Genomic DNA, 19613 nt, shown 5'->3' on the forward strand with positions numbered 1-19613 from the left:
AATTTTTAAAAATATATATTTTTTATATATGTATATATATATTTGTGTGTGTGTGTGAGCAACAAGGCTGTTTATTTCACCTGGATGCAGGCGGGCTGAGTCCGAAAAGAGAGTCAGCAAAGGGTAGGGGGATTATCATTAGTTCTTATAGGTTTTGGGATAGGTGGTGGAGTCAGGAGCAATGTTTTGCGGGCAGCGGGTGGATCTCACAAAGTACTTTCTCAAGGGTAGGGGAGATTACAAAGAATCTTCTTAAGGGTGGGGGAGATTACAAAGTACATTGATCAGTTAGGGTGGGGCAGAAACAAATCACAATGGTGGAATGTCATCAGTTAAGGCTATTTTCACTTCTTTTGTGGATCTTCAGTTGTTTCAGGCCATCTGGATGTCTATGTGCAGGTCACAGAGGATATGATGGCTTAGCTTGGGCTCAGAGGCCTGACACTTATCATTTTATTAGCCATTGCCAACTTGCTCTGAGGATGTTTAAATATATATATTTTGAGATGGAGTCTCGCTCTGTCACCCAAGCTGGAGTGCAGTAGCATGATCTCGGCTCACTGCAACCTCCGCCTCCAGGGTTCAAGTGATTCTCCTGCCTCAGCCTCCCACGTAGCTGGGACTACAGGCATGCACCACCACACCTGGCTAATTTTTGTATTTTTAGTAGAGATGGGGTTTCACCACATCGGCCAGGCTGGTCTCGAACTCCTGACCTCAGGTGATCCACCTGCCTTGGCCTCCCAAAGTGCTAGGATTACAGGTGTGAGCCACTGCGCCCAGCCTAAATAAAAAATATTTGTTTAATGTTCTAAAATGTAACCACTTCATTGGTTGGAGTGGTTGAACTCATTGAAACTCTGTTCATGTTAACTGGTTTACTTACATATAAAATTGTTAAATAAATGAGTGGAATATCAAGAATATAAAAGTCTAGACATAACATCTGAAATGAATTTGATGGCTTTAACTAGTTTTACAGAATTGTACAGTTGGTTTCCAATCTATTTTATTAACCTCCCCTTCTTTTCAGCGTAGAAGCATAGAAAACCAGGTTATGTAATTTTAAAATTAGGACCAAACTGTACCAAGGCCAAATTTTCTATATAGTTAGCAGCAATGCAGTTCTACTTGTTACTTTCAGTGAAACTATTTGTGGACCCAACCGTGGTGGTACCAGGCTTTGGCTAATGGCAGTGCCCTAGGGATGGGTGATATTGAATTCTTTCAATAAGGTTGAAAATAGGAGGTCTTTGGACCCTTCGATTTAATTCCATTAAACCCTACAGAGTAACTGCCGTGTGCCAAACATCACATTCATCTCTCGGGACAAAAAAACAAAAATGCTGGGAAGGGGAAGGTACACTTCTTCCTTTTAAGGAGGATGCAATCTAATAATTTACCTCTATGTAGTACAGTTAATTGCATAATTCTGCACAACAACTGACAAAGATTATTTTTCCAAATTCACTCCAATTGGCCTTATAACCATTTGCCAGCTTTTGGAATGTTTGTTTTTTCCCTTCCTCTTCTCCCCTTTTCCAGGGATAAATAAAACCAACATTATTTCTTGTTTCTTTTCTAGTAAGATGAGTCATTCATATTTAAAAAAACACAATATTCCCCAAATAATTTTCAATGCAAGGTATGTATAAATATAAAGTTTATTTAGCATAGTGTTTAGAAAAATAAGTTCACATCATTTCAGAAAACAAATAAAACACTTAATTGTCCAGGCATAAACCCCCATTACAGTACGACATACATACTTTAGATCTCTTTGGTTGGGTAATTAAGCACAGAAATGTTCTGGGACATGCTCTGTGTGCCATCACCTAACAGTGCAGTAAAGACTCTGTTACCCCACCCCATGATATACATTCTGTATAGAGTTTCTCTTTGTGTAAGGCACAGTAAAACCATATTGAGTATATAATTGGTTGCCTCTAAACATACAGTACATGCAACAAAAGAATATTTTTGAGAACTCTGAAAGCCAAAAGAGTCACATGCTATAAAATTTTGATTAATAAAATGTATGGTGGTAAATTAACATAAAATGTATCAATTAGATACAAAGTAACTGCTAGGCTCTATTATCTAAGTTTTACAAAGAGTTTAAAATATCTTTTGTGAAATGTAATTATTTCCCCATAGTTTTCCTGAATTATTTTTATTATGAGATGATCTGTCAAAACATTTTAAAGAATGAAGAACTTGTGGCTATGTACTAATGCACACTTGTCTAGCATGTAGCAGGGCAGGCTGCCACACATGCCCAATAATCCAACTTTTAACATGCAAGATACAAGGGCATACACAGAGAGATTTAAGGTCAGTGTGCAATTTAACTATGGATTTTTACCTATGGCTATAATATCTACCTGCCTTTCGTAACACAAGAAAGGCACTGAAACGTGTACAATTTAAAAAGTGTTTTCATTACTATAAATATACATGAGATATAAAGCAGTACAACACAGGTGCTCTTGCTTGATTGAGGAACAAATGCACCTTCTCTTTAAACAATAGACTGTCCTTTACTAGATTTAACTAAGAGCTAAATGCCAAATTCTGGCTGATAGAGTGCATAGATAGGCTTACACCAAAAATCCCACAGCCAGCAGCATGGGTTGGGTTTTGCAGGGAGTCATTTACCCCTATTTTGATCTTCAGGGATCATTAGAGGGTCATTTGCAGCATTTTCAAGCATTGGTTTATGTAAGAGGGAAATTCTGCCACATGACTCCAAGGGTTCTGAGTCTGGCCCTTGGTATGGCAAAAGACATTTGCAATTCTGTGCAAGGAGATCATGGGGTTTATCTTACTCCATTCACATATACATGGGCTGCATATCAACTGGCCCTTATTCAACTGAAAGAATAGAAAAGAACAATAAGTTCTTTACACTGTGCATTGATTCTTACCTGGTATATTGTGTAGCTACCTGAAGTAATTGTAGGGTTATAATTACATCATGGTGGGAGTATGAATGGGTTTCCTAGGTAAGTCTTAAGTTTTGTGCTATCTTTTCTTTTTCATAAGGGAGAAAAGAGGAAGAACGCTGAATAAAAGAGAGGCTTATTATATTTTTGGAAAACATATAAAACATTTCCAGTTATATATATATAGCATATATAACTAAAAACCTTCCCATCTCTCTTATTGGATGGGTACTTGAAAATAACAAACTCTTGATATCTGCAGCAATCAAGTGGAAAACATCATTTTTATGTAAACTACACTACAGAGCCATGTAATTAATCTCAGTAACAGGATCAGCACACACCCAAAGAAAAAACAAGCTCTATAAGTAGTAGTAGAGTGGAAAAGAACTCTCAAACACCTGACTTTGTGAAACAAAACAAAAAACATGTAGCTTCAGCAGTTTAGGAACATTCACCAATTCTATAAAAAATGATGTAGTTCTTTATCAAAACGATGGGAAAGGAATTCTTCATAGGGTTCTTCATATATGCCTGCAAGTTCCATTTATGATAACAAAAGTTAAATCCTCTATGTCCCTTATTCAACATGCTTGATTGATTGACATGTAGAGAACTAGAGTGGGCCCTTTGTTCTGATCATAAAAAAAAAGCAAGATGTGGCCAGGCACGGTGGCTCATGCCTGTAATCCCAGCACTTTAGGAGGCCAAGGCGGGCGGATCACGAGGTCAGGCGATCAAGACCATCCTGGCTGACACGGTGAAACCCCGTCTCTACTAAAAATACAAAAACTTAGCTGGGCATGGTGGCGGGTGCCTGTAGTCCCAGCTACTCGGGAGGCTGAGGCAGGAGAATGGCGTGAACCCAGGAGGAAGAGCTTGCAGTGAGCCAAGATCGCGCCACTGCACTCCAGCCTGGGCAACAGAGTGAGACTCCATCTCAAAAAAAAAAAAAAAAAAGCAAGATGTGCTAACATTTAACATCTTTATGTTCAACAACTTGAAGTTATCTCTGAAGAAATTATTTTCTCACTTTTTTTTGCTTTTCAGAGACTAGAGAGTAACTTTACTCACTACATGAATTTATTTGCATTGTTACATCTTGTGTTCAGAGTCTTGATAAAACTATAGCCACGGCTTACAACATTATTAAACAAACTTCTTACAGAAACCCAAAATATTTACCTTTAAAGAAGACATGATAATATAGTGCAAACAACAGTCATGTGTCAGAGTGTAACAACTGATTTAAAACCTTTAGAACTAAGTTTCGACAGGACAGAATTTTGCTCAATAGAATTTACATATTTTCTTTCCTTTAAAATGGTTTTCATAGCCTGTATAATCAATTTTACATAGTATTTATAACTTATTTTCCTTGTAATGAAAAGTATCAACAATAATTAGTTGTTTATCCATTTGTGTGATAAATGTCATATATAATATTTAGTGAAACTTAAGTTCTTCAGATTTAAAGCAATTTTGTGGTGAAATTAACCCTGTTAGATAGTAGAAAAGAACCATCAGTGCTTCTGTTGACACTTCTGTACCTTACTACCAATAAAAAGGCCACAAGGTAAAAAGGCACATAGAATTCCATAAAAAACATACTTAAATGAATCAGAGTTGCTAAATAAAGAACAAGGATGTGAAAAAAAGTACCAAAATTCCAATATTGGGAGTTAGATTTCCTGTTTCAGTGTTATTAATATTGACCTTAATAGATTCCTGGTAAAAATCATTATTTTTAAAATCCTACAAAAAGTAAAACTTTGTTGGAAACAACTATGTTCACTTCCTGTTCAAACAATAAAAATAAATTAAACAGTAAGAAAACATATTTTTCGTTCATAGCGCCTGAAGAGAAACATATACAGTATAAATAAAATTCACTGTAATTACTCAAATCCTGCTTACAGAACTGACATATTTACATTCATACTGAAGTTTCAGAGTTTTTAGTGGAGTTCCGCACTTTCTCAGCCACACTGAGCTATTAGAAACCACATTTGGAAATGTGTTGAGACTTAACCCAAGACTTTCTCAAAAAATGCTGAAAAAGAGGTGTGTGTGCATATATATATGCATGCTACTTAACTTTAAAAATACGTACCATTTATGTTTCTTAACCTTTTCAATGCCCATGGAGTAAAAGTAAACAAAAACAATTGTATTATTTCTAATGGTCTGCAGCTATCTTTAATTTTCTATGTTAGGTGTATACATTTTTCAATTTAAAAAACTATCAAGTTCCATTTTTACCTTAGAATTATAGAGTCAACTAAATGATTCACTTTGACTTGATACATTTCACCTTGTCCTTTGTCTCCATCTATTTAAAAGAGAACATTTATAAGTGAACAAAAAGGCTGCAATAATGCAGTTCAACTCCCGTATACTTAACTGTGATCTTCATGCAGATCAATCTACAGTCTCTTGTATGCATATACTTGCAAAACTAGAGTGTTTTCCTTTAAATGCAAAAATGTTTTGTGTCCTTGGGGCTTCATGAAAAGATTTGCCGCTGATGCCAAAAAGAGGTGAGGAGCAAATAAAGTTCATAAGTCTTGCATATCTTCATCCAGCTGGACAGTCTGGAGCTTGGCAAGCTCTTTTTTGTCTGTTTCCAGGTCTTCACAGACAGTATCAACCATGCCATCTAAGACATACTTGGATTTAGAGTCCAGCATCATTAAGCTACTTGTTGCTTTGCTCTCAGAATTTGGTAAGAAATTCTCTTTCATGTTAGCTACCGATTGCAGAACCAAACGATGTTCTTGGACAAAATCCTGATGTACTGCTGGGGAGGGGTGACCTACCTGATCTTCAGCTGTAGGAACTATTTCCCCAAGGGCAGCCTGAGTCATAGGGACTGACAATAGGTCTTGACCAGTAATAAGGGAGCAGTTCTGAAGAGTTGCATAGTTAGTGTTGCTGACAGATGTCACAGTAGATTTGCTTGCCACCGGTGCAGACACTGGTTGGCTATCGGCAATGTCGCGGTTTAGCTCAGTGGGATTTAGTAGTGTAGGGGGACTGAGAGAAAAATTGTGAGTTGGAGATACATTAACTAATGAGGAGGCCAGTGGATGCAGGCCACTCCCCGAGATGTTTTCAGAAGATAGGTTTGCATTTACTTGTGCATTCTGATTGACAGGCATCAACTGAGAAAATACCAGGCTCCTTTCCAAGCCTTCCTGTTTCACAGATCCTATAGTCTGGCCTGTATTAGGAACCGTGTATACCACTGCACTGGGAGCAAGAGAGCTCAAGAAAACCTTTCCTTGCTGGACTGTGGTAGACTCACTTGTAAATGTGCTTCCATCTGAAGTGCTTGAGCTTACTGAGATATTACCTAAAAAAAAAAAGTACTGATTATCATTGATGGAAGTGATAGGGAAAGAAAAAAAGTTACACACACATTTTTTTTTTCTCAGGTACAGTATCTATAAAGAAGCAACACTTCCATACAATAATTTAGCCCAATTCTGGTTCAGAATTACCTTGGGCACTTAAAACTACAGATTCCCAGGCTCTACTCCTTGAAAGTGTAACTTAGTACATCTTAGAACATCTGTTTTTACCTCCCCAAGTAAATATATATATATATATTTTTTGTATGGAGACATCTTTTATGTTTAACCACAACAACAACACAGCCAAAAAAACTACTTGCATTCCTGAGTCACAGGTATGCCTGTGTTCCCCATCTTTCATCAGCTTCTTAGAAAACACAGTGACTTCCAAACCTTTACTTTTTATGTCTCATGACCTCCAACGGTCTTGAGGATAGAACATGTCAAAGGTTCTGTTGCTTATTATTTCTTTTTTTTTTTTCAGATGGAGTCTCACTCTGTCACCAGGCTGGAGTGCAGCGGAGTGGTCTCGGCTCATTGCAACCTCTGCCTCCTGGGTTCAAGTGATTCTCCTGCCTCAGCCTCCCGAGTAGCTGTGACTATAGGCATCCGCCACCACATCCAGCTAATTTTTGTATTTTTAGCAGAGACAGGGTTTCACCATGTTGGCCAGGATAGTCTCAATCTCTTGACCTTGTGATCCACCCGCCTCGGCCTCCCAAAGTGCTGGGATTACAGGCGTGAGCCACAGTGCCCGGCCCTTTCTTTAAAAAAAAAAAAAAAAAATTAGATTCAGGGGGCATGTGTGCATGTTTGTTACACGGGTATATTGAGTAATGGTGGGGACTGGGCTTCTAGAGTACCCACCTTCCCAAGTAATTCTGATGACCAAGGGGGATTGAGAACTACTAGTTAGAAGCCAAGTGTGAAAAAAAAAAAACTTTTCCAAGTTCTGATTCAGTCAAGTTTCTGTTTCTTCACTAGTAACTTGACATCTCTCAATTAGTTGATAGTTATTGCTAGCTCTGCCAGTTAGAATTAGAAAACACAAATGCACCTTCATTCAGGACTGACTGCTCAGTAACTGACATAAAATATAAATAAATGGCAATGTAGAACATACCACATAAAATGAGTTACCCTGGGGCTTAAAACTTAACCATATAAACCTGTATAGACAAGTTGCAAACTTTCACCAAACTAGCCATAAAGTAATGTCAAGTCAACAAAACATTCAAAAGCTTTTTTTGCCTTTTGTTGTGCCAGTTCTGAATTTTCAGTGTTGTAGTAATAGGAACAATTAATGGTAATATGAAATGTGCTTTTTAAAATACAGATTAACATAAAGGATCAGAGCTAATGCTTCTCTAAAAGGTTTGTATCTTTTGAGACTCTTACTATAATGGTCTATAGAGACTAGAAGTAGAAAAAAAAATGTTAAGTAGAAAGCTGAGATGTTCAAATCAGATCACTTAGACAATGTAGATGAATTAGACCCCCCACTACCATCAAATAACACTCTTTTTTCCTGATTCCTTACGTAGGCATGAGATGATGGCAATTAGATAATCTAGGACCTCAAATATGGTCACTGAAGGAAAGGTGGATTTGGGGGGACTTTTGTGATAGGTGGGCTGTTTATCCTCATCTTGAATTAGATGTTCAGTCAGCTCTTTTTTTTTTTTTTGACAGTCTTGCTCTGTTGCCCAGGCTGGAGTGCGGTGGCGCGATTTCCGCTCACTGCAACCTCCACTTCCCAGGTGATTCTCCTGCCTCAACCTCTGAGTAGCTGGGATTACAGATGCACGTCACCATGCCTGTCTAATTTTTGTATTTTTAGTAGAGATGGGGTTTCACCATGTTGGCCAAGCTGTTCTCGAACTCCTGAGCTCAAGTGATCTGCCAGCCTCGGTCTCCCAAAGTGCTGGGATTATGTGAACGTGGCTCACCGCAGCCTCGATCTCCTGGGCCCAAGCAATCCCTCCTACTTCAGCTTCCCAAGTAGCTGGGACTACAGGTACGCACTACTATGCCCAGCTAATTAAAAAAAAAAATTTTTTTTTGAGAAGGAGTCTCGCTCTGTCACCCAGGCTGGAGTGCGGTGGTGCAATCTTGGCTCACTGCAAACTCGGCTTCCTGGGTTCAAGCAATTCTCGTGACTCAGCCTCCCGAGTAGCTGGGATTACAGGCACGCACCACCACGCCTGGCTAATTTTTGTATTTTTAGTAGAGATGGGGTTTCACCATGTTGGTCAGGCTGGTCTCAAACTCTTGACCTCGTGATCCACCCACCTCGGCCTCCCAAAGTGCTGGGATTACAGGCATGAGCCACCGTGCGTGGCCAATTTTTTAAAATTTTTTGTAGAGATGAGGTCTCACTATGTTGCCCAGGCTGGTCTGGAATTCCTGGGTTCAAGTGATCCTCCTGCCTCAGCCTCCCCAAGTGTTAGAATTACAGGCGTGACACCACATCTGGCCTCAGTAAACTACTTTTTTGAGAGAGCAGCCCAATGTTAAAGGTAATTAATTCACCTAAAACATTTTCCTTCCTGAAGTATTAGAATATTGTGATTATATTATCACCTCTATTGATAAATAAGTGCCACAGTGCTGTTTATGTCTTCCAAATATTTTTAAAGCAAAGGAATGTCTTCAAGTAAAAAGAAAACACTGCATGTGAACCCTTTTAAAACATTTAACTAGAAAGTTTAATCACAGAAATACTGGTGTTAAGAAAAACATTTCTAGGTATGTTTTAGTTATTCTCTTACATTTGTTTCAGACCACACATATGAAAAAACTGCTTTTATTTGAAAACACTGACTTCAACTTAAGTATGCTTTAAAATTCTTATTTTTATTTTTATTTATTTATTTTTTTTGAGATAAGGGGTTTTGCTCTCGTTGCCCAGGCTGGAGTGCAATGGCATGATCTCGGCTCACTGCAACCTCTACCTCCCGGGTTCAAGCGATTCTCGTGCCTCAGCCTCCTGAGTAGCTGGGATTACAGGCATGTGCCACCATGCCCGGCTAATTTTTGTATTTTTAGTAGAGACGGGGTTTCAACATGTTAGTTAGGCTGGTCTGGAACTCCTGACCTCGGGTGATCCACCCGCCTTAGCCTCCTAAAGTGCTGGGATTAACAGGCATAAGCCACTGTGCCCGGCCTCTTTAAAATTCTTGTAGGCAGCTGATTTGTGGCAAAAAACATCTCAAATTGATGTTTAGTTTATTGTGTGTATGTTTATGAAATTGTTTGCCAATGTATGCATGAACAAAATGATTAGTTATCTTTTTATAGAGCCATAAATAGCATAATACATGCAACATTTTCCCCAACTGCTATTGAATATAAACACTTCTGAATTTGTAGAAATTATAACATATATAAAACAAAAGAGGATTTGATCTAAAATTTGATTTTTGAGCATAACTACAACTCAAGTAAAAATTGAACAACAATTTTAAGATAAAAAATCCAACTGAAAAACCATATAGGTACAAAGCATTACTTTGTAATGATAAGAAAAAAATCAGGCCAGGCGCTGTGGCTCATGCCTGTAATCCCAGCACTTTGGGAGGCTGAGGTGAGCAGATCACAGGAGTTCAAGACCAGCCTGGCCAACATAGCAAAACGCTGTCTCTGTTAAACACACAAAGATTAGCCGGGTATGGTGATGCACGCCTGTAGACTCAGCTACTAGGGAGGCTGAGGCAGGATAATCACTTGAACACGGGAGGCAGAGGTTGCAGTGAGCCGAGATCGCGCCACTGTACTCCAGCCTGGGTGACAAAATGAGTCTCCGCCTAAAAAAAAAAAAAAAAAAATAATAATAATGATAATCTTAGTTGCTCAGACTGTAAAGTGAGTAAAAGATGTAGATATTCTACTTTTCCACATAAATCCCAACTATAGAAAGATAAGTCTATCTTGCCAAGACATTTTAAAGAATGGCTCAGTATCTGTTTGTGAGAAAAAACTGAATCCCCAAAATGTTTTATTGAGAACTGCAATACCTAACTACCATAGAGATGTTGCTTACTGGATTAAACTTAACTATCTGGTTAAACTTAGACTGTCTGTTCAACTCACCCAGACAGTCTAAGATTTGATCTTAGTTATTTTAACTGAAAATGCTATTGTTATTCCTATTAAATGTCCCATTTAAAAACTTAGCTATTAGTTCATAATAATTTTCTATGGCAGTGCTCTTCTAGATTACACAATTAAAAGTATTTCTGCTTTTCTCCTCCCCCAACATACATAACTCATTCTTTCTGCTCAAATTTGTTGCCTTTAAAATGTGACCTGTTTGGAAATTTTCCAAATGAGAGAAAAGGGGTTAGATCCACACTAAATTATTATCAAACTAAGCACTTTGGCTTTCCCTGTGGTTTTCATATTTTTACCCTATGTTAGATAGTAACTTAGCTTAACTCTTTCCATAACTTGGAACAATGATGAACTGAATAGTATGCTGCAGGACTGTCTTGTTTTACTACCATTTTGCCTAAAGAAATGCAAATGTACAGAATGAAATTTAGAACAATTTTTCCATTAATTCCTTCAATAAGCTGACATAGACCATAGTTGTGGTAACAAGAGAGTTGTGCATAAATTGATTTTTTTTGGGGGGGTAAAACCATCTTATATGAAGCAGACCTTTAAAGCCAACAATTACTACTTTGGTTTTGTAAAAATCTGGATTTTCAGATTTGTCTACAAGAAGGCAAACATGCATTAACGTCTACCCTTCCCGAATTCAAGGGATTATGCAAACTCCACTGCCAAATTCTAACCATTTCTATTTCTTTAAAGAGAAAATGACATAGAGGATCCAGGCTTGCTTAAAGTCAGTGAAGAACTAATGTATCAGCCTCAGTTTTCCTGAATTTCATTTAAGTGCTTTCTCTGGAAGATTGCTGTTAGTAAAGCCACAAACATATAAAATAAGGCTTACTATTATCTTCATAAATAAACCCACACATTTAGGGGGTGAGTATATATGCTGAGCGATAGAAATCCAATGGCATATTCCTCTGATATTTCCTTTAGGTCTGTTAGTCTTCATTATACGAGGAAACAGGATTCAAACATAATTGATCCGGTCTTTTTAACTTGTTCTTCTAAAACATTTTTTGGTCAAATAAATAATGCTTAGGTAAAGTGTATGCATTCTTACCAACTGCTAGACTAATTTTGTGTTCTTAGCAATTTTATTAATTTTTAATATTAAAATGCCAAGCAGTGAGTTATTTTGTAAGCACTGATTGACATCATATTTCTGTAATTGTAGAACTGGCAGGACTTGCTATGAACTGTATTTTTCCATTCAGTTGTTAGTAAAATAAAAGCCCATCCTCATGATGCAAGGGAATAAAGCAAGCTGGATATTACATGGGTATTGTGAAAGAGGAGAATCACATCAAGGCTACTCTACAGCTTTGGCAGCTAATAAGGTACCTGAACAGAAACATCAATCTATAGCTATCACCAAATGTGTCACAGCAGCTGATGAACACATCTGCTGGTGCATTAAGGTACCAAATGAGATTGTTACCTTGTGAAGCTGCCACTGACACAGGGGGCAGCTGCAGTGGAGAGAATCCAATGCTCCCATTAAGGAACTGGCTGTTTGCTCCGGAATTGGGGATCTGGACAATGCCATACTGGTTAATTTGCACTGGTGTAGTAAAAGTCACTACAGAGCCCCCATCTTGGGAAGCCACTGTTTGAATGCCTTCTCTTTTCACCTCAGTGCTGGGTATCAGGCCTGGGAATGAGACAGGGACAGTGGGGCTGTAGGACGTGGTGGCTGCTGAGTTAGCAGAACTCTGGAGGACTTTGAATTCCTTCACGTCCTGGGAAGTAGACCCCAGTATGTCAGTCATGGATATACCATTGCTCACAATGTTTGATGACATTTTTGGTGGGTTCAATGCCACTGCCTGTGTATTTCCCACATTTAATCCATTAAGGATAACTCCACTGGGTCCCTGAATAAAAGAATTTCCATTAAGGAAGACAGGTGAAGTACTTGCAGGTACCAAGCTTCCATTCAACAGAACTCCAGAAGAGCTTAATGATATCTTAGCATTTCCAATTTGTTGCATATATACTGGCTCCATATGACTGGAAAGGCTGAGGTTGGTGATGCCATCAGATGAACTGGAGAGTGGGTGAGGAGATAAATCCTCATGTCCCTTGCTGGATTCATCTTCAGTGCTGGGGTTGCCATCTGACTCACTGTATGGAGGGGGAAATCAAAATGTTCAGAAGGTCAGGGGGATGACATTCTACACAGTGCCACTTGTTTGGAAAACCAGCTTCTAAATCCATTAAAGGCAGTATTTAAGGAAAGCACAGCAGGATGTCTGCTAGTCCTATTTAAACTAAGAGGCCTTTCAGCAGATTCCGACCAGCCAGAGAATCTGGGAAGATAAACTCTCAGATCCCAATCATTTAAAATAACAATAAATTCAGGGAAAGTCCAGACATCTGGAAGATGTAAATTCAGCATTACAGGAGTAGAGTATATTTGATTTTACAGTGTAGAAGTGCTATTCCTTACTGTTACATATGCTGCTACTGACACCATAGAAAAAAACACCTTAAATGAAGTGGTCAGTCTTTCCTGTATAGGAACTCCTTCCCCTCCCCTCAAACCAATTCACATTAGTGTTATCTTGGAGGTAAATGAAGCTGCCAAAGGAGCAGGAGGTGGGAAGTGCTCAGCTTTTCTTTTTTGGTCAGTTAGTTAACAAGAGATCGTTTTCTCACCTGCTCCCAAACTTCTACTCCACCAGACTGACAACTCTCTCATTCAACAAAGTGGCTGTCCTTGTTGTAGGAAAAGGCACTTTCAACCCAAGAACAGTTATGTGCAGTCGCCTTTGAATCCAAAGGAAGCCAAAGGGGCCTATTTAACAAACACCATCCAGTGCCCTGGTGAGGTGGGAGGGAAAGGGTGTCACTCAGAGGCCTTCTAACTATTAGACCTCTTCCCCAACGTCCTTGGTCCCTCTGTTCCAGGCAGGACCCTGTTCCTCAGCTCTCTGATTTGGGAGAAATACCAAATCCGGGTTGGGGGGTGGGTAGTGATGGGGGTTTCCCATTTGGTCTGAGGCTGGGAGGGAGAGCAAACGAGAGCAGAACAGAGGCGTTTTGGAAGCGCGGCAGGACTTGGCCCAGCAGAGGATCCGACATCCCCGCAGTGCCCCGCGGTCGGTTCGCTTTCATGCCTAGGGGAGGGGATTACCCGGGCTTTGGGCTGCGGGGCCAGGAGCGCAGAAAGCGCTTTCATTTACAAGCTGAGGCTGAGCCGCCGTCGCCGTCTGCAAGGGTGACTCACCGGGGGTGCGGGTGGGAGGTAGATCCGGAGAGGGGCCTAAACCAGGCAACTGGGCCAGGGGCGGGGGTGGGGAGTTTATGGGGTGGGGCGGCGGGGAAGAAGCCGGCAGTGGGGCGTGGGGGAGTCCCAGGGAGCGTGCCCGGCTCGCGAGCTGAGGCGGCGGGGCAGCTAGCCTGCTCGCGGTGCCCCCTCGCCACCCTCTGCCCGGGCCCTGCGGATTCCGTTGGTTTCCGAGCGCGGGATCCGCGGCCTCTAGTGGGCGCGGGGCAGGTGGCTCGGCGTAACCAAAGCGCCTTCTCCGGACCTCTCCGCATATCTGCGGAAGGCGCACGCACATTCCGGTGCACGTTTTGTTTTGGTTACCGCGAGGGCCGGATAGGGCATCCAGCCTCCCGCCCAGCCTTGGGCGAGGAACGCCGGAGCCCGAGCCCTCGGACCCCCACAGGGGCCCAGAAGCGGCAAGGGCGGGCTGAGACCGGCTCTGGAATGCGCTGGGTGATCACCTTCACCTGGCCCAGGCGGGCTGGATTCCCGGCTCCCAGATTGCTTCCCTGAGAAGAACCTTCGAGCTGCTTTTGGATACTTTCTCTCCTATCCCCGCGGGGCTGGAGACACCAGGTCTTTAGGCGACCTTCTCCTTACTTTGTTTCGTCCAACAAAACACACAGACGCACACACCAAGTGTCTGACTGGGGAGGACGCACAAAAGAGGTGGAAAATCCGGTATTTTTTTTACCAGAGGGGGAAAACAGTCTGCCAGGCAAAAAGCTCAAACCCAGTGGGGTGGGAGCGCCCCCACTCCTTTGCTGCCGCCCGCCGTAAACCAGCCTGCCCCCCACCCATAACTACCGTACCAGGAGGGAGCCAAGCAGCGTTCGGGGGCCGAGGGAGGAAGCAGCCCTTCAGCCCTGCTACCCCGGCTGCGCTGAAACCCGATCCTAAGGAGTTCAGAATCAGGTTTCAAAACATGACAGAGCCGAGTTGCACCAGCACCCCACGTTGCCGCGGCCGCGAAGGGAACCATAGGGGCAGGGTGAATGATTAACTCTGTCATATGAAACCTCGACGTTCCGAGACCCCTTCTGCGCCGCCAGCCCCACAACACTCTCTTCCCTTCAGAGCAGCCACCGCGACCTCCAGCGCAGGCCCGGGGGGCGGCTGAACCCTGGGGATCCGGGAGCGTGCGCGCGCGCCAGGCCCGGTGTGACCCCGCGGAGGTGCAGACCCCGGCCGGGGCCGGCAGCCTCTGCGGGCCTTGGGCGGCAGGGAGAGCCACGGTGCGGGTGTCCACATTTGCTTCGTTAGCCCCGCCAGAAACGGGGAGAGGGTGGCAACTTCAAAGCCAGCGGGATGGGGGTGGGAAGCTGGGCAGCAGTGACCAGCCGAGGTGGGGGCGGGGACTGAGACCTAGGCGGGCGACCAGAAACTTCTGGGGGGAGAGGGGGAGGGTAAGGAGGGAGGTTCCCCCGCCCCTCGCCTCCGCCGCCCCCCACCTCCGCCGGCCGGGGAGCGAGGTGGGGGCGGGGAGAGGTGGGCAGCCGGACCAGGCTGGTGGGGAAGGTAAGCGCCATGTTTGCGAGCACTTGGAGGAAAAGAAAGCTGGGAAGGGGGTGGGGGAGAGGAAGGGGGAGGAGGAGGAAAGTTGGCGCTCACCTTTTGGACTGGGTCTCGGAGGGGTTCCTGTCGCGCTGCCGGCGGTTCTTGAACCAATTGCTGACCTGGGTGAGGGAGAGGCCGGTGATCTTGGCCAGGTGCCGCTTCTCGGCGGGCGAAGGGTAGCGATTCTGCTTGTAGAGCTCCTTGAGCGCGTTGCGCGACTTCTCCTTGAAACAATACACCGTCTCCTCGCCGTCCCAGATGGTGCGGGGCAGGGGGAATTTCCTGCGCAGCCGGTACTTGTCCACGGCTCCCAGCGGCCGGCCGCGGGCTCGCTCGGCCTCGGTGTAGCGCGCCTTGTACCAGAGCTGCTGCAGCAGCGGGTGGTTGGCCGACTCGAAGCTGTGGCTCTCGAGGATGCTGTAGAGCTCGGGGTAGATGCCCTGGTGGAAGGCCACGAGCGCCCGCGCCTTCAGCAGGCTCTCGTTGCCACGTAGCAGGTCGCTCTGGGGCAGGGACCACAGGAACCGGGCCAGGCGGTCCAGGTTGCCCCCCTGCTGCAGTGCCTCGCACACGCAGGCGACGTGGTCGGGCGAGAAGGCCAGCGGGGTCTGCGCGGCGGCGGCGGCGGCGTGGTGGTGCCTGCCCAGAAGTTCCGAGTGGAGTTGTACCTGATCCGCCGCCGCTCCGGCCGCCGCCGCCGCCACTGCCCCTTCCTCTCCGCTCACCCTGGCGGCAGCCGTCGCGGCGTCCCCCGGCTCCAGGGGAAAAGGGGCTGGAGCCGGGGGGCTCAGCCCTACCGCCGCGCCCCCCGCCACTTCTCGGTGCGCCTCCTGCCCTTCCGAGGCGCTTTCCATCCCATTCTCCTGCTTGATGTCCGCCGCACTTGCGATCTGCCCGGTGGGGGAGGAAGAGGACATTTTTTGTTGTTTATTTTCCTCCCTCCCTCACTCCCTCGCACTCTTTTCCTCTTTCTTTCCTCCTCTCTTACTCCTCCTCCTTCGTCTCCCTCCCTCCTCTCCCCCTCCGGAAAGCCCACTCCCTCCCTCCTGGTTTCGGCTGGATCTGGCCGATCAGGTTTCCCCCCGGCCACGCAGTCACCATTAAGATAGCTGCTAGAGCAAAGTAGTGTAAACGGATAGCTGCTTTCTGCCGTTCCCCCAACGTGACTCCTCCGGTTGCTGCATACTATATGGCAGTGGCGGCCGGGCCGGCCCGGCAGAGCCACCTCATTGGCTATTTCGCATTCAGAGGGAGGAGGAGACACCGTTTCTATCCCTGTCGATCACCCGCCTCCCACTCCACCCCTCGCCTTTCCCTCTCCTCCTGACCCCCAGGCACCTATACCTGAAGGAAAACACCGACATTCTTTCCAAGCCACGCTCCTGGGCGGGAAACTACCTAATGTGGCCTGAAAACTGGACATCTCTTTCAAAGAGAGGCCCTACGATTCCAGAGGGAATATTAATTGTGTGGCCTTAAGGTCTGGATGGTTAAATTTTTAACAAAGAGACCACCCTCAGCATCTAGATGACAAAACTTCAGAGGATAATTCAGAAGCCCCCCAGTATCTCCCTGTTCCCCTTCTCCCTCTTTTTGGATGTCTTTATCAAGGATTTTGTATTCAAAAGGGTCAAAAATAAAATGACACTAGGAAATGTTCTAAGGGGCAAGCATTTACAGTAAATTAAAGTTCCAAAGAGGGAAAAATGCTTGAAAACCTTATAATTAGTAGCATAAATAGCCCACTGAGAAGACAAAAACAAGAAGCCTTCAAAAAATGTACTTAACCTTAAGCCACATGGAGGGCTGGCAACCCAACTGAGTTGAACATGGTATAATTAAACATGTGGAATATTAAACCATAAGTTTATCCTAGATGAGTCGTGTGGAAGAGATCTAAGCTTTAAATATGGAAATTTAAGTTTTCTACGTGAACTTTTTAATGTATGTATATGAGTATTTCTTTTTTAAAGATGATAGTCAGGCTAGAAACACTGTATATGCGGGTGTCATCCAGATCAGTGCAGGATCAGAAGCCGTTTTCCACAGCATAGACAGATTGCCCTCTGGTTTGATGTTGAAGTGGGGGTAGAGTCTTGTTTGCAGTTGTGTCTCTTTCCTTTGTAATTTGCACAAGATCTTAATTCCAAAAGGGATAATCCATTTCTGCTTCTTTGATTACTGTAGGTCAGTTGGGTTTGCCTGCTGCTGCTCTTTCTCAAAATTCAACTTTCTTTACCCCCCGAGACGGAGTCTCGCTCTGTCGCCCAGGCTGGAGTGCAGTGGCGCGATCTCGGCTCACTGCAAGCTCCGCCTCCCGGGTTCATGCCATTCTCTTGCCTCAGCCTCCCGAGTAGCTGGGACTACAGGCGCCCACCACCACGCCCAGCTAATTTTTCTTTTTTTTTTTTTTTTTTGTATTTTTTAGTAGAGACGGGGTTTCACCACGTTAGCCAGGATGGTCTCGATCTCCTGACCTCGTGATCCGCCCGCCTCGGCTTCTCAAAATTCAACATTTTAATGACATCATCCTAACCTTTACTTCGGGGTGGCCTTGTATTGTGTCTGCTTCCCAGCTACTCATATCTGCCTACTTCAGCATATTACAAAGCAGCTGTCTAGGTCACCTGTTGTCATGATAAACTTGGTGAGATTTTCTTTTTTTGCAGACAGGCTTTATTTTATTGCTGGTCAATCAAGATGTCATTTGATGTAGGATTTAACTTGTTTTTGCATTACCCTAATGTGTTGACATCGCTGGTAGATTTAAAATTTATAACAACAGAAAAGGCCATATTATTTATTTGTTTATTTATTTATTTATTTTTTTGAGATGGGGTCTCACTCTGTTGCCCAGGCTGGAGTGCAGTGGCATGATCTTGGTTCACTGCAACCTCTGCCTCCCGGGTTCAAGCGATTCTCCTGCCTCAGCCTCCTGAGTAGCTGGGGCTACAGGCACGTGCCACCATGCCCGAGTAATTTTTTATATTTTTAGTAGAGATGGGGTTTCACCGTGTTAGCCAGGATGGTCTCGATCTCCTGACCTCAAGATCCGCCCGCCTCGGTCTCCCAAAGTGCTGGGATTACAGATGTAAGCCACCGCGCCCGGCCAAGACCGTGTGTTTCTACTCCACTGGAAACATCCAGTTAGTACCAAGCTTCAGGACAATAATTGAGATTCAGAACCTCCTTGAATTTTTGTTTGCTTGTTTGTTTTTCTTTGAGACAGGGTCTCTCTGATGCCCAGGCTGGAGTGCAGTGGCGTGATCTCAGCTCACTGCAACCTGCGCCTCCTGGGTTCAAGTGATTTTCCTGCATCAGCCTCCCGAGTAGCTGGGATTACAGGCACCTGCCAACCACACCCAGCTAATTTTTGTATTTTTAGTAGAGATGGGGTTTCACCATGTTGGCCAGGCTGGTCTTAAATTCCTGACCTCAAGTGATCCGCCCACCTCAGTCTCCCAGAGTGCTGGGATTAGAGGCATGAGCCACCACGCCTGGCCACATTTTTAAAAAAATATATTTTTTATTTGGAATGCTTTTGATTTACAGAAAAGTTACCAAAATAGTAGAGTTTCCACTTACCTTTCACCTAGTTCCCTTTAATTTTAACATCTTACATAATAATGGTATATTTATCTAAACAAATTAACATTGGCGCATTTCTATTAACTAACCTCTAGACTTTATTTGGATTTCACCAGTTTTTTTTTTTTTTTTCATTAATGTCTGCTTTCTGTCCTATGATCCAATCCAGGAGACCATGTTGCATTTAATTCCTTGAAATTTTAAAGCACATTTTTTAGAACAAAGTAGACAGGATATGGTGTGGTTTAGTGGAAAGGATGTGGATTTGAGGATCAGATAGCTAGACACAGGTTTAATCCTAGCTCTGCCATTTATTAGCTACTTGACTATAAAAAGTAGACTAAGTTGTTGTGAGGATTAAATGAGATAAGATGTGCCAGAAAGCACCTGGTGAGTAATTAATCCTTGGTAAATGTTTGTTATCTTCTTCCTAATATTGCAAAGTAGGAGACTTTTTAGTTGTATATACCTAATGAAAATTCCTTTGGCTATGTTTGGAGCCATCCCAACCCAGGTCACAGGAGTCTGCTTCAGAATTATTATCAATCAAATATAATGCATTGACTTGGAAAACCACTTACTGGGCTTCTGCATGTCTTCTGTATATTTGCCTCTAGAGCATCAAGTTCAACAGATTATATAGAAGTAACAGTGGCTTTTTATGACATCTGTAGCCTGTAGCTAGCTACATTGCTATTCCATACCTCCAGTAGGACCAGCTGTGAAGTCCACACCAAGATCCAGGTTCCTATAGCCATTTGACACTCAGAGCTC

At 43.6% G+C, this 19613-nt stretch overlaps 1 protein-coding gene across 4 annotated transcripts; it reads right to left on the reverse strand.

Annotated features, from left to right (window-relative positions):
* Positions 1-1646: 1646 nt before the first annotated feature.
* Positions 1647-16445, reverse strand: SIX4 (SIX homeobox 4). 4 transcript variants are annotated; one of them, XM_024231374.3, is made up of 4 exons: positions 16350-16433; positions 15306-16141; positions 11862-12547; positions 1647-6300 (listed from the first exon to the last, which is right to left on the reverse strand). In XM_024231374.3, the coding sequence occupies exons 1-4, from the start codon at positions 16350-16352 to the stop codon at positions 5504-5506; spliced, it is 2322 nt and encodes a 773-aa protein (XP_024087142.1). In that variant the 5' UTR covers positions 16353-16433; the 3' UTR covers positions 1647-5503. The 4 variants fall into 4 exon arrangements, with proteins under 4 accessions (XP_024087142.1, XP_002824861.2, XP_063571655.1 ...); XM_002824815.5 differs by having other exon boundaries at positions 15306-16445; XM_063715585.1 differs by lacking the exon at positions 11862-12547.
* Between the last annotated feature and the right edge of the window lie 3168 nt (positions 16446-19613).

Source organism: Pongo abelii, chromosome 15 (assembly GCF_028885655.2).
Source record: "Pongo abelii isolate AG06213 chromosome 15, NHGRI_mPonAbe1-v2.0_pri, whole genome shotgun sequence".
NCBI classification, from domain to species: Eukaryota; Metazoa; Chordata; class Mammalia; order Primates; family Hominidae; genus Pongo; species Pongo abelii.

Coding starts and splice junctions, on each gene's coding strand:
- SIX4 (XM_002824815.5), bottom strand. CDS start 16,168: ATGTCCTCTTCCTCCCCCACCGGGCAGATCGCAAGTGCGGCGGACATC. Junction 12,548..15,305: donor TCCGAGACCCAGTCCAAAAG/GTGAGCGCCAAC, acceptor CCCTCCATACAG/TGAGTCAGATGGCAACCCCA. Junction 6,301..11,861: donor GTCAGTGGCAGCTTCACAAG/GTAACAATCTCA, acceptor TTTTTTTTTTAG/GTAATATCTCAGTAAGCTCA.